At 37.9% G+C, this 13,731-nt stretch overlaps 2 protein-coding genes across 2 annotated transcripts; both read right to left on the reverse strand.

Moving 5' to 3' along the window:
* Positions 1 to 5,637: 5,637 nt before the first annotated feature.
* LOC129245845 (regulator of nonsense transcripts 3B) lies at positions 5,638 to 7,712 on the reverse strand. The gene is made up of 3 exons (XM_054884267.1): positions 7,519 to 7,712; positions 6,097 to 7,431; positions 5,638 to 6,041 (listed from the first exon to the last, which is right to left on the reverse strand). Exons 1-3 carry the CDS (start codon positions 7,627 to 7,629, stop codon positions 5,682 to 5,684), a joined length of 1,806 nt encoding a protein of 601 aa, XP_054740242.1. The 5' UTR covers positions 7,630 to 7,712; the 3' UTR covers positions 5,638 to 5,681.
* Positions 7,713 to 11,623: 3,911 nt separating this feature from the next.
* Positions 11,624 to 13,062, reverse strand: LOC129244571 (zinc finger protein 239). Its single transcript, XM_054882274.1, has 4 exons — positions 12,930 to 13,062; positions 12,649 to 12,754; positions 11,990 to 12,552; positions 11,624 to 11,930 (listed from the first exon to the last, which is right to left on the reverse strand). Exons 2-4 carry the CDS (start codon positions 12,715 to 12,717, stop codon positions 11,732 to 11,734), a joined length of 831 nt encoding a protein of 276 aa, XP_054738249.1. The 5' UTR covers positions 12,718 to 12,754; positions 12,930 to 13,062; the 3' UTR covers positions 11,624 to 11,731.
* Between the last annotated feature and the right edge of the window lie 669 nt (positions 13,063 to 13,731).

Raw genomic sequence — 13,731 nt, forward strand, 5'->3', positions numbered from 1 at the left:
AACCCGAGAGAGCGAAATACGTGAGTGCGAGGAACTTGAGATGATAGCCATAATGCGGTTAAAGGACAACAATGCCGCGGGCGCGGACTGCCAAACATTACGGCGAGGAGCTGGTAAGGTGCATGCATGAGTTTCTAGGCAAAATATTTCCTGTGTGCCGCGATGTCTGAATTTGGTATTCCCGCAAAACTAATACGGTTATGCAAGATGACGTTGCTCAAAACAAGCAGCGCCGTCAGAATTGGAAAGGACTTCTCCGAGCCGTTTGATACCAAACGAGGTTTCAGACGGGGTGACTCGCTGTCATCTGACTTCTTTAACCTGATGTTGGAGAGCATCGTACGAGCCGCAGAACTTAATCTCTTAGGCACAATTTTTCATAAGAGCGTACAATTATTGGCGTATGCCGATGATATTGACATCATCGGCCTTAACAACCGCGCTGTTAGTTCTGCCTTCTCCAAACTGGATAAAGAGGCAAAGTGAATGGGTCTGCTGGTGAACGAGAGCAAAACGAAGTACTTCCTGTCATCAAACAAACAGTCGGCGCACTCGCGTCGGCAGCCACATCACTGTTGACAGTTATGATTTCGAGGTTGTAAAAGACTTCGTATACTTAGGATTAACACCGATAACAATGTCAGCTTTGAAATCCAACGTAGAATCTCTCTTGCCAACAACTGCTACTTTGGACTAAGTAGGCAATTGAGTAGTAAAGTCCTCTCCCGACGAACAAAACTAACACTCTACAAGACTCTCATCATGCCCGTCCTAACGTATGGCGCAGAAGCTTGGACGATGACAACATCCGATGAAGCGACGCTTGGAGTGTTCGAGAGAAAGATTCTGCGTAAGATTTTTGGACCTTTGCACGTTGGTGGCGGCGAATATCGCAGGCGTGGAAACAATGAGCTGTATGAGCTTTACGACGCCATAGACAAAGCGCAGCGAAAAAAGATCCAGCGGTTGCGTTGGCTGGGTCATGTCGTCGGAATGGATACAAGCGCTCCGATGCGTTACCAGCTGGTGGTAGCAGAGGAAGAAGAAGACCTCCTCTGCGTTTGAAAGATCAGGCGGAGAAAAACTTCACTTCACTTGGTGTGTCCAGCTGGAGAAGAAGAAGAACGATCAGCATTGTTTGCGTACTGGAATTGTCCAGTTCTCAAGTGTGAAATATAACCCTACCTATTAATTTTGCGCCACCTTGTGTAAACAACTCTAGAAAGCAAAAAACAATGGCTAATAACAGACTTTATTACAACGAAAAAACCGACAGAAGCAGTTAATAAATTGAGTAAACCCCGACAAATGAGCTGGACATATCTGACATAGTATTTAATTGTATTTTAAAAATTGCTTAGTGTGCTATTTAGTGAGGTCCAAGTATAGCAGCAAATCCTTTATCTCGATGTCTGAGATCTCCTTAATTTGCTGTAAGAAAGGCTTACTGAAGTAGAGGAGTCGTGCCCTAGCTAGCCCTGGACATTCACATAAGTAGTGGAAAAGACTTTCCATCACCCCTTCCGCTTGACAGCTTCTGCAGATGGGATTGAAGGGTAGGTTGAGTCTAGCCGCATGATCCCCTACTTTCCAATGGCCTGTAAGGGTTGCAGTGATGCGTGACATGTTTGGGCACAAATTTAACTTAGTCACGTGTATTTTTGTAAACCGATTTTGTTTTCTCGCCTTTCTAAGTATCTATCGAGAAAAAAAACAGTTGGGTTATTTCAGTTCATTGTTGAGGATGAGAGTTCCACGCAAAAAAATCGACTATGAATGGTGGAGCCGAAGTTGTACCGATAAGGGTTATTTTTTTAAGAGCAACCAAAGGCCGCCTAAGTGAAAAATTTTACGCAAAAGTTCTACAAATTTGCAACTACCCTTCTAGTCAACGTCTCTGTAAAATTCAACCTGCATACGAACTTCGTTCTGAGGTGTCTTTTTTACACAACTTTAACAACAAATTTTTAAAAAAAGCTATAAGCCTCCGGAGGTTTTCAGGTTTAGAATGAGGTTACACCCCTCTCCCCCTTTATATCCCATTTTCAAAACGTGCGGCGATTATATCAAGCAAGTGACTGATAAGATTATACGATACAATTTATCGAAGCACATTAAGGGCTCCCGGTGGTCTAGAGCTCGAAAATTTAGGGTATTTCAGGAATTTTTTTTTACAATAAAACTTACAAATTAGGCTTTTTATTTACTTCTTTTATATACTATATTAAAATGAAAATTGGAACTGGACGGTGTTGTCCATTTTGGCTCTTCTAAAGGGTTTTTCAATTGGCGCGAGTCGATTTTGGCGCCCTGGGGCAGCCATTTTGTTTTGGTGACATCTGTCAAATCTTTTGTTTATTATTCAGTTGTTTATGCCAAATCATCATGGCAAGTTACACGATTGAACAGCACGTTCAAATGATAAAACTTTATTATCAAAATGAGTGTTCATTAACGCAAACGTTGCGCGCATCACGCCCATTTTTCGGTAGACGTGGTGGCCCTTCCAATTGCTTATGGCCCATATTGAACCATATGGACCTAGACGACATGTGGTTCCAGCAGGACGGCGCTACGTGCCACAGAGCAAACGTCATTTTATTCCATTTCAACATCTACCCGCCCTTATTGAAAACCCTATATTTATCTGAAACACAAAAACCAAAAAAATTATTAAACAGTATGACTGTAGCTAAGTCCCGTTACTAGTAAAAAAAAATTGACAAAATGGCACGGTTTTGAATTTGACACTCTAAAAATCGGGTTTTTCAGTTTTGACGTGATAACGTCTTAAATTCGATGTAGCCGGCTGTACGCACCAAAAAGGTGTCGTTATCTTGCTCATGCGTCTTTACCTTGCTCGAACTGCAAGCAAAACCGCGGGACGAACGACAAAGAGCACAACCGGTCCCCGCGTTCGGCAACGTTCGACATCTGACAGAGCCAGAGCCTACTTGAGTGAGCATATATATGTATGTATATGTATGTATATGCGCATTTGTATATAAATTCAAATACTTGTATTTGCATATGCCTTCTTCCTGTGTGCATGGTAATGAACCATTTCTCTGTTGAGAATAGGACGATGATAGGAAAAGTAAGAAATGAAAGGGGGTGTTTCGAGTGTAATGTGTCTTGAAAAAGTCAAAAGATGGTGCCTCTTAGTGTTGTTGACTTATTAACGCCTGATGCACAATCGAAATTGAACATATCTTTCATGAATTTTATAAATGTTTCGTCATTTTTCACGTTTGTGTAAATGTAATTTGACCTATTCCATTGCAATTCCATTTACCTCCTCCTCTATATCCATACAAAATATATATCAAACAAAAAAAATTAAAATTTTCTTTAGAAAAATGCAACTATTCCATCAGTATTTTCTTACGACGTTGTCACGTTAAACTATCGTCAGTAAACCGACTTTACAGACAACCTCTTTTTTAATAAAAAAAAAAACGAAATAATTGAAATAATAATATGATTCGAATACGGGCGATAGCCATTGACATATTATTCAAAATTTCAGACGATTCGGTTGAATAGTTTTTTTTTGTTTTTTTTTTTTAAATCAACCCGAAGTAGTTTTGAGATAATTGAATTTAAAGTTTTGAAAGTGGATGCGTGACGAATCTGACTCTGCCTGCTAAAACGGCTGTAGAATCGAAAATACTGTGAATATCCTTCCAAAAATTTAACAGTATATTCTTAAAAGCCTATTCTTTCGAAACAAAATCAGTTTTTTGAAAATTCTAGGCCACCGGGACCCCTTAAGTGGCCAGCTGCGATTGTCAAAGATTAATTTAAGTGTCATTTTTAATAAATTTACTATGTATACGAGTATGACAGTTTTTTTTTAATTGTGCACCATCGAGTAAACCTGGTCCCTGCTACAGCAATATAAGAAAGTAAAGAAACATTTTTAATTTTCACTATTAATATTATTTCTAAGTTATAAGGATTATTGAATGTTTTCAAGTTTTTTTTTTATTACGAAAAATTCTAATGGAGCGACTGACGATATTTGGAAAAGTGGATTCGTTTATATTATGAGTATAGATTTTTAAATTATGCTATGAGTTTTAAGGGGGTAGTATGGTATTTTATTTTTCATTTTTTTTTTTTTTTTTAAATTATTCTATAACATCTTAAGATTATTGTGTGAAAGTTTGAAGTGCATTAGAGTAAAATTGACAAAGACACAAAGGATTAAGTATCTACCTCTCCAACCGGATTTCACGCTTCACAAATCTTTAAACGCGTTTTTCTCACACTTGCCTTTTTTACGGTCGGTGTCCACTGTAGATTCATATCTACTGCACCGATTCTTTTCAAATTTGGTTTTTTTGTTTCTTTACTTTATTCACGAGGTAATGACGTCGAGTTTTTTTTTTTTAAATTTTGTCATATTTTAAAACAACAAAGTTTTCAAGTTTTTTTTATGAAAAATCGGTGTTTTGACTTCAAAGCGCTTTAAAAAATTAAAAAAAAAAAAAAAATTCGGCGTTGTTACCTGCGAAACTTTATTAGCTGATGAAATCAATTTGGTTTTTTGATTTTAGTTGATCCAGTAATGAGTTCTGAGGGACACCGCAATAAAACTTTTTTATGAGACGTCCGCGAAGATTCGCTGCCACCAATTCATTTCTTCATAAAAATCAATGAAAATTTCACACAATATTATTTAAATATGGCTTTATAATGAAGTAATTTTAAAATTTTGAATAAATCAACTGTGTCGACAAAAAAAATTTCGAAAAATATGCTTGTTCTACACCGAATTAACCATACTACCCCCTTAAAGCTTTCTAAAGTTCAATGCAAAATAATTGTTTTCAGTGAAGTCCATTTAATGTGCAAGTATAGGGTTATTCAATAAGTGCGCTTCAACTTTTTTCCGATAGGGAGGGCGAACGAGCAATATTTTTTATTTTTCGCTTGTCATTTGTAAACTTCATTATTACACATTTCATCATGGAACGCTACACACTTGAGCAACGATTTAAGAGCATTACGGCCGTTTTACGGTCCATTTAACAAGCCGTCCCGTTTTGGGGTTATGTGAAGTCATTGGTCTACAGTAACAAGCCGGCGACGATTTGTGAGCTCAGAGCCAATATTGAACGCGAAATTGCTGGAATTTCGGCCGATTTATTCAAAAGAGTGGAAGTGGAGTGAAAATTGGGTTCAACGATTGGACTTCGTAAAACGTGCACGCGTTGGTCATGCAAAAGAAATCGAATTTCATACTTAAATGTATATGTTCAAGCTCGATAATAAAAAAAAAATTAGTTAAAAAAGTCAAACCGTTTGTGTTTTATTCAAAAAAGTTCAAAAGTTGAAGCGCTCTTACTGAAAACCCCTATACATATTCTCATCTTAGTATAGAAAGATCCCAATTTACATTTTTATTACTTTACAGAAGGCAAAAGCTGAATACAGATTAACCCAGAACAGGGATAAGTTTGGTTCGAGCTTTTTTTCAATCCATATAAAGCTCTTGGTTTTCATAGAAATGCAATCATTTTTTTAGTAAAAGTGTATTTCAAGATTATACATCAAAATCTGTTAAAAATTCGATTTGTTGCGGTATTTCTGTATTGAGTTAATGCAATGAAATCATAAACGAAGTTCAAATGAATTAATGCATTAATAATTTTATTCACAAATTCTCGGTTGATTTATAATTCAGCTCCTTTGTCAGACTGCTGTTCATCTCGATTACTAATATTTAAATGTGACACACTTTCATCTACATCGAGCTTCGGCTCTTCAACAGCATCTTTTTTTACTTCCGATTCCATGGGATCTACAGAAAGTTTCTGTTTATCTTTGTTATTGCGTCGCTCTGCGCGACGCTCGGAATATCGAGAAACTTTTTTCCTTTGCGTTTCTTCCTTTTTTACACTTTCGCAATCTGAAGTAGGATTGCTGCGTGTGTCGCTTTTACTACTGCTCTGCAGTTGCGAAGCACTGGGATCGCGCTCCTCAGATATACGCAATCGCGCTTTTGGTTGATAGATAGCAATCGAGGGTCGATCCTTGGAAATATTACATGTTATGTATGAAATATTTGATTTAATAAAAATGTTATACCTTATTCCTAATGCGACGTTGCTCTTCTGCAGCACGTTGTTTTTGTGTGTGTGCGTCCTCTTCGATCGCGGAATCACTTTTCTTTTGCTCGTCTGGCAAGGGTTTGCTCTCAACATCTTTTTCATCGTTTATTTGGGGCATAGCTTCATCAGACGACTTATTTTGTAGACCTTCCCTTTCTTGTTGTTTGTGCATAGGAACGAACTCTTTGGCGGTGGCCACACTTCGTATGAAATTCATTACAGACTCACTGACGATCGCTTCTCCACCAACAGCAGCTGCTGCTGCGGCCTTAATGGCTTCTGAAGCTGAGCCTTCAGTTTTGATTGGTTCTTTTTCCACTATCACATCCTTTGATTTTTCTTTCTCCTTTTCTTTATCTTTGCGGTTCCGGTTTCTCTCGCGTTCCCGACGTTCACTGTAACGCTTTCCGCCCTCTTTACGCTGATTTTGTTTTCCATCATCGGGCTTATTTGCCTGCTGTGGTTGCTCTTTTACTTTCTTCTCGCCGACAGCATTCGGCTCACCTTCGTTCTCCATTTTTGTTTTGCCTTCAGTGCCTTTGTCTCGTTGTTCTCGCTCTTGGCGTTTGCGTTCAAATTCTTCACGCCTCCGTTGATTGCGCTCAGCCCGTCGCTGGGAACGTGAGCTTTTACCCTCCTCCGCCGGCTGTTGTTGGTTATTTTTTTCGCCCGCAATATTTTCCTTACCACCTCCCGACTTGTTACTACCTTTTCCACCTCCGCCACCACCTTCTTGATTGGAAATTATTTTCGTAACCTGCGGCTGTGCCTGTTTTCGTTTCTCCTTATCTTCTTCACGTAAACGACGTTTTTCCTCTTGCCGTTTTTTGGCCTCTTCGCGCCGCTTCTCCTTTTTATTAGCTAAATACTGTAACAACGGCGTTGAAGTAATTTTTTCCTCTTTCTTCCGATCCAAACTGAATTCTAGTTTACATTCTCCACCTTTAGCAGCTTCCCTATCTTCCTCGAGCTTGGTCAAGAATTGCTGATAGTGGGACTCTTGTTCAATAGTGTTTACTTTATTGTCCACGCGGCGTGATTTATTCTTAACTTGTCCCTGGAAAGGCGCAAATTCAACAATAGCTGGGTATTCAGCACCTTTGGAGTCTACAAACACATAGCCATCAAAACGATCTCTAAATAAAAAAACATCGTCGTAGTTTTTCATTGTTATATAGGCTCGACAAGTAGCATCGTATCCCAGAGACCAATCAGCTGCTGCGAAATAGTAAAAGTCATGTGGTGGCAGAGGATCAATCTGCTTAAGAAACTCCTCTTCAGTCATGGTTGGTGGCAAATGTCGAATAACTATCTGCAACATTAAAAACAAAATAAAATTTGCATACGTATTGGACACATACGCAAGCATAAGGCGTCCTTAAAAGCAGAGATAGCTTACTTTTGTTTGGGGCTTCGGTTTCTCCTTCTTGTGGGAGCGTTTGTTGGATCTCTCCTTTTCAGATTTGGCGGATTTCCCATCCGATTTTCCACCATTCTCCACTTTTGTCATTTTTTATTGTAAATCTACGGTTTGCGATAAATACTCAAAACTGCCGAAATATTGTATACAAGGCGAAGACTAAACGTCAAAAGCAGCTGATCGTCAAAACGCAAAAGGGTGTTCTTGTGTTGATCAAAGTGGCACAGGGTTGTAAACTAATTTTATCTAAAAATTTAAGGATAATGCGTCGCACTACCTATGGCAAATGATTTTTATTAGTGAAAAATTCGATTCAAGAACAGCTTGTGAAAATACTCTCAGTTTTTTGGCAATTTTCTCTCTTGACTCTCAATTTTGCCAGAATGCAAAGGTGTGGCCAACATCAAACCGTTAATCGGCTTTTATGGTGCTCACACTCACCAACGTATCGTAGTCGCTTTCCGTCACCCTTGGATAACACAAAATTGAGCAACACTTGTGCTCGTAGAAAACTGCTGCTTTCCTTCATATTTTCATAGGATTGTGTGTGTTTGTGTTTCGTTGTATCGACTCAATGTTGTCATTGATATATTTGCATATACAGTTTTGTGCACTTCCGCGTTATCAGTTAAAATTTTTCATTGTTTAATAAACCAAAGCCAAAAACCGACAAATGCAAATAGTTTATTTATCTATAACACAGGTCTGCAAAAAAATGGGTTCGGAATGTTCTATAAAAGTGTAGTGTCATTTCCGAAGTATTTTTTTGCGTAGAGTCCGAATCCGGGGTTTAAATTGCTCTATCACGTCAGGACTTTGAGATATCCTAACCTAAAAGTGCAAAAAACGCTGTTTTTGCCAATTTTTGAGGTTATGTAGCTACAAAGATTTTGCTCTTCATAAAAAAGTAGACGTGGTATTTTAAATTATAAGTCTTCCTCTTTTAAATGCCGTTGAGTTTGCTCAAACATCTTAATTTTTCACTGAGATATCGCATTTTGAAGTCTCCATGTTTGTGATTTTTTCGACTATGTAATCGACCGTATCACGTCTCATATTATCTCAATGGATTTTCGAATATCGAAAAATTCACAAACATGGAAACTTCAAAATGCGATATCTCAGTGAAAAATAAAGATATTTAAGCAAACTCAACGGCATTTAAAAGAGGGAGACTTATACTTTAAAATACTATGTTTACTTTTTTATGAAGAGCAAAATCTGCGTAGCTACATAACCTCAAAAATGGGCAAAAACAGCGTTTTTGCACTTTTAGGTTAGGATATCTCAAAATCCTGACGTGATAGAGCAATTTAAGCCCCGGAGTCGGATTCTACGCAAAAAATTACTTCGAAAATGACCCTACACTTTCCTAGAACAAAACGTTGTTGACCTGTGTAATTAATAATACTCAACATTGTTTTCAGTTATATTGATAAAAATTAAAATAGTTCTAAGCTTATTTTGTAAATGATTTCGAATGTACTGTTTGGCAACACTGTGTGGTGAGAGAGCAATAAGCTGATACATTTCTACGGAAACAATCCAAAATCCCACGTCAACGATCTACGATACTACGGAACGGAACGATGGTGAGAATTCATTCACATGAGGCTCTCATTGGTAGCATCGTGTCCGTTGACACGGCCGTACGTTTACGTTGGTGAGTGTGAGCACTATAAGAGAATTTGAAGGTATCAGCCGATTTTCTGCTGTAATAAGGGATAAGACACCGGCTGATTTACAACAGAGATCGGAAAAACTGAGATTGTGTTCAAAATATAAGAAAATTTCAGATCAACCAGTAATTAGAAGTTTACATGTGACTTGGCAGCCAAAACTAGTCTCACAATTTTGCTTCGGATGGTCAAATGTTGTTTAATACCTTTCTTACGTTTCTATAAGAGATGTAATTACCTTCAAATTGGCAGCAAGTTGTCCAACAACGGTACTTTTTGCGTTTAAATATATTTTCTGTGATCACATTCATTGAAATACGTCCATTTATCTATTTCTCCTAAAGAGCTCCTATTGATTTTTTGCGTTTTAGTACGAGTACTGTTATTTTTGTGAGGAATATACTTAACCCTCCATTGGGCACCCGGGTCTGGCCAGATTGGCTCTTTCATTTTTAACATATTTCTGAATTGAATTTGACATATTTGTATTATTGCTAACGGCTTGAGTTTCCAGGTAACTTCCTAAAATTAAATTTTCTCTCAATTTATGGATATAACCTTTTAAAACGGATCCCCGAACGGGGCGAAAAAATGCCAGAGCCGGATGCCCAACCGAAGGTTTTAAAAAAAGGTGTCCAATGGAGGGTTAAAAACGATTCGGTTTTCGTTCAACATTTTGTGAATTGTTTTCTGTTTTACATTGTAACAGATAAATAAATAAAAAATAAAGCATCTGGAGTACTCCTACAGTTGAATCGATTCAATAATGGCGAAAGAAAAATTTCATCCCAACTCTTCGAAAAGCAATCACTGAGTTGCAAAAGACAATGATATTTCAACACATTTAAACGTTTCGAAAACGATGGTTTTTAATGCTTTGGAATATTTTTCTGAGTATGAAATAACAGAAAACGTTGCCAGAAAAAAGGAAGCGCGAAAGCCTACTAGCCACATTGATAGTCCAAAAAAGGATCTCAGAAAGAGTACCGCTGACATCGATCGAGAAATTTTTGTTCACCTGGAAAAGCCAATAATGAAAGAACAGTTGCGATGCAATACTGGTACGGAAAAAGTCATTGGTAACAGCATCGCAGCGACAACGCCGAATTGAGTTTGTTCCAGCGCACATATCCTGGACTCAAAATCAGCGGAATTATATTTTATGCAGCGATGAAACGAAAATAAATAGTTGCTCCAGATGGTAGGAAGTACGTGCGGTGGCCAAAACGTGCAGCATTAGACCCCAAGTTTGTCTCACCAATCATAAGGAAGCTTTCGCAGACAATTTGATCATTGTTCTGGATTGGACATCAACGACTTGAAAAATGCACTTGTACGCAGAATATCACAAATTTGGATCAGTTATTTGAAAAGGTCAAGTCAGCAGAGGTTTAATAATGTCAATGTCAATGCAAAGGCGCTGTGCACCAGTCAACAAAATATTAATGTATACCCTTCCCTCCCGCTTGTATTTTTAATGATTTTTCTACTATTTTTCTTCGTTCTTAAGTATTTTTCTCAAAGAAATTTCGTATTGTATTAACTTTTGTGCATGAAGTAAAAATATTTATGTTTTTCTTAGACAAAATGGAGAGAATCGGGTATCGTTCTGCAGTATTTTTCAACGGTTGTATATATATAGTCGTATATAAAGATACATATATTTAGATGTATACATATAATTGGCGGGTACACTCTTTATTGGGTGTCTAGTCGAGCTCCTTCTACTATTTGTGGCGTACATCTTGATGTTGATGCTTAAACCGACTCCGCACTTAAAATATTTTTTAGGAGGAGCTTTTTCATGGTAGAAATACACTCGGATGTTTATCATTGCCTGCCGAGGGGCGACCGCTATTAGAAAAATGTTTTTCTTCATTTTGGTGTTTCGCCGAAATTCGAACCTCTATGCTCTCTGAATTTTCCGAATGGTAGTCACGCACCAACCCAATCGGCTAGGGCGGCCGATACATTTACTATATCGTTATTTGGGACTACCTCTGGTACAAAAACAATTTAAAAGTGAGCACTACCACATCACGCACTGCTACATTCTACTACTGCACTACACAACTAATTTCTAGTGCAATGCAACCTCTGACGTGGTGGCTGACCGCGTGACCGAGCATTTCCTCAAGCTTTTTGTTCCATATCAGCGCTAGAACTACACATTCACAGAGCATGTGATCTGGCTCATCCTCATCGTCCAAGTCACAAAAACGGCAGGTACTTGTTTCTACTAATCCTAACTTTCTGAAATGTTGTATCCAAATCCCATCTATCCATCCATTTAGAATAGTAGATGCTAACATAGAGCTAAGAATAGCCTTTGTCTACCTATGCCCTGAACCTTCCTTGCAGTATCGTATGAATTACTATGTATATAAATGCAAATAGCGTTCTGCAAAGTGTCAGTAATCTTTTGTAAGTGCGCACTCGTATGCTATTATTTTATTTTTAGGTGTATTTTAAATTTATGTTTCATCAAACATGTTCTTTTTAATTCAGTAGTTTTATCGGGTAGTCTCAATAATTATTTCATGAGTGTCCAGATGAGAAACCTCAAATTTCATTGGAGCAAACATTTCAACAGAGTTATTTGGTTCCAGAGCTTCCACTTTCGGTTGTACAGCTCCAGTGCATGCACTTTCATGCATTTCAAAATCAGCAAAATTATCATAAATGCTGCGGCAAATAGCGCATTCAAAAGCCCTTCAGGATAAAAACAAAATCATATAGTCACCATTTCTATTACAAAACGTTTTACTTACACTGGCTGAGATGCAAGATCAATATTTTGACGAGCTGCAGCAGTTGCAGCGGCAACAGTAGCTGCCACATCCACTTCGATTCCGTCTCTAACATGAGATTGCAGATGCTTTTTGAAATTACTAAGTTGTATAAAGGATTTCTGACAGATACCACAGGAGTAAGGTTTCGCGTTTAGATGGCCCATTATGTGTTTCTTAAGATTGACGCGCTGAGAGAAATACCGACCGCATCGCTTACAACGGAATGGTTTCTCACCAGTATGAGTTAGTTGATGGCGATGCATGTTACTTTGTTGAGTAAACGATTTGGTACAAAAACTGCATTGGTATGGTCGCTCTCCATTGTGCACCGAGAAATGGCGTTGTAAATTAACGGCTTGTGCAAATGCCTTCTCACAAATATGACACACAAATGGACGCACATCGTTGTGAACCTTCATGTGACGTTCTAAATTGCCACTGTTGCAGAAGAATTTCGAGCACAATTTGCACTCATAAGATGATTTTGCTTGAAAATGTACTTCCTTTTTGTGTAGTAGTTGATCTCGTTTGCAAGTAAATGTCTATGTTGACAAAATACAATCGAATACAAAAACAAAATGGAAACAATATTTGTACGTTAAAAATAATAGTTCACATATTTGCATACGCATTTTTACCTTTTTACACCGTTTGCAATTATAGGTGGGCGCAGGTGCTGGTTCCTCAAATTCATCGGCTGCAGACATATTGGAGATGACAGCGGACAGGGATCCTCCAATTTAACTATATTTGACAAAATACAAATAAATGCATGCTGGCGATTTTGCGACATTAATACATATACACGTTTACTACATGGCATACGCCACATCGAGTGTGACTTCCACAAATCACTTACATATTTTACAGTTTAAAGTTAATAAAACTGCACTTTAATCATAAATTATTATTGGTTTACCTCAAATCACCAAATTTGCAAAACAGAAATGCACAAATTTTCGGATAGTCTGCAACAACAGCGGCAATTTTCCTCGTCGCTACAAAAAATTGTTAAAATCTGACAGCTGATGCTCGAAGAAATTAAACTCGTTGTATTTTGACAACATCACTCTGACAGCGAGGCCACGAACCAGTATTGCCAGCAGTGCAACCAATTTTTGTATTTCGAATGCGGCGTTCATGCTAGTGCTGCAGATACTCGGGTATCGTCGAGCAATGTGAGTAGCTCGATGCTTACTCGAAACTCGTTCACTGCTCAACTACTGAATTGCTGGTTTGAAATTTTCCAGCTTTTGAACAATTTGAGTAGCTGAACAGAAATTGTCAAAACTATTTGTCATCATTTCTTTAGTTTTCCAACAACGTTAACACTGTGTATAAATAATTTATAAAGGCAATAAAAAATTTCAATTCATACCTTCGGTCGGGAGGCTTTGAAAGCAACACAGTCACAAAACATTTAGAGCGATATGTTGTGAGGAGCAGCACGCTTGTGTTTTGTGTGTATTAAAATGTCAAATGTGAGGCTGTCCAATTCTGAGCACAAACTGTAGTTCAATGGATCCAAATTTGGACTTCCAATCTTCTGCGGCTACAATCCCAGGACTACTGGTTTTTAGCCACTGCTGGATGGTTTTCGCCTTATGGGCTGGGGTGGAATCTTGCTGGAAGATCCATATTTTTAATATTTACTTGATTTAATAAAACTAACTTTATTAAAAAAAGTATTATAATTTCACATCTATAATGGACTTAACTTG

The sequence above is a fragment of the Anastrepha obliqua genome, chromosome 4 (genome assembly GCF_027943255.1).
Source record: "Anastrepha obliqua isolate idAnaObli1 chromosome 4, idAnaObli1_1.0, whole genome shotgun sequence".
NCBI classification, from domain to species: domain Eukaryota; kingdom Metazoa; phylum Arthropoda; class Insecta; order Diptera; family Tephritidae; genus Anastrepha; species Anastrepha obliqua.

Excerpts from the sequence above, each read along its gene's own strand:
- LOC129245845 (XM_054884267.1), bottom strand. The coding sequence starts at position 7,629 with ATGACAAAAGTGGAGAATGGTGGAAAATCGGATGGGAAATCCGCCAAA. Across the intron at positions 7,432-7,518 it reads AACCGAAGCCCCAAACAAAA|ATAGTTATTCGACATTTGCC; the intron begins GTAAGCTATCTC and ends TTAATGTTGCAG. Across the intron at positions 6,042-6,096 it reads AACGTCGCATTAGGAATAAG|GATCGACCCTCGATTGCTAT; the intron begins GTATAACATTTT and ends AATATTTCCAAG.
- LOC129244571 (XM_054882274.1), bottom strand. The coding sequence starts at position 12,717 with ATGTCTGCAGCCGATGAATTTGAGGAACCAGCACCTGCGCCCACCTAT. Across the intron at positions 12,553-12,648 it reads ATTGCAAACGGTGTAAAAAG|ACATTTACTTGCAAACGAGA; the intron begins GTAAAAATGCGT and ends TTGTCAACATAG. Across the intron at positions 11,931-11,989 it reads GATCTTGCATCTCAGCCAGT|GGCTTTTGAATGCGCTATTT; the intron begins GTAAGTAAAACG and ends TTTATCCTGAAG.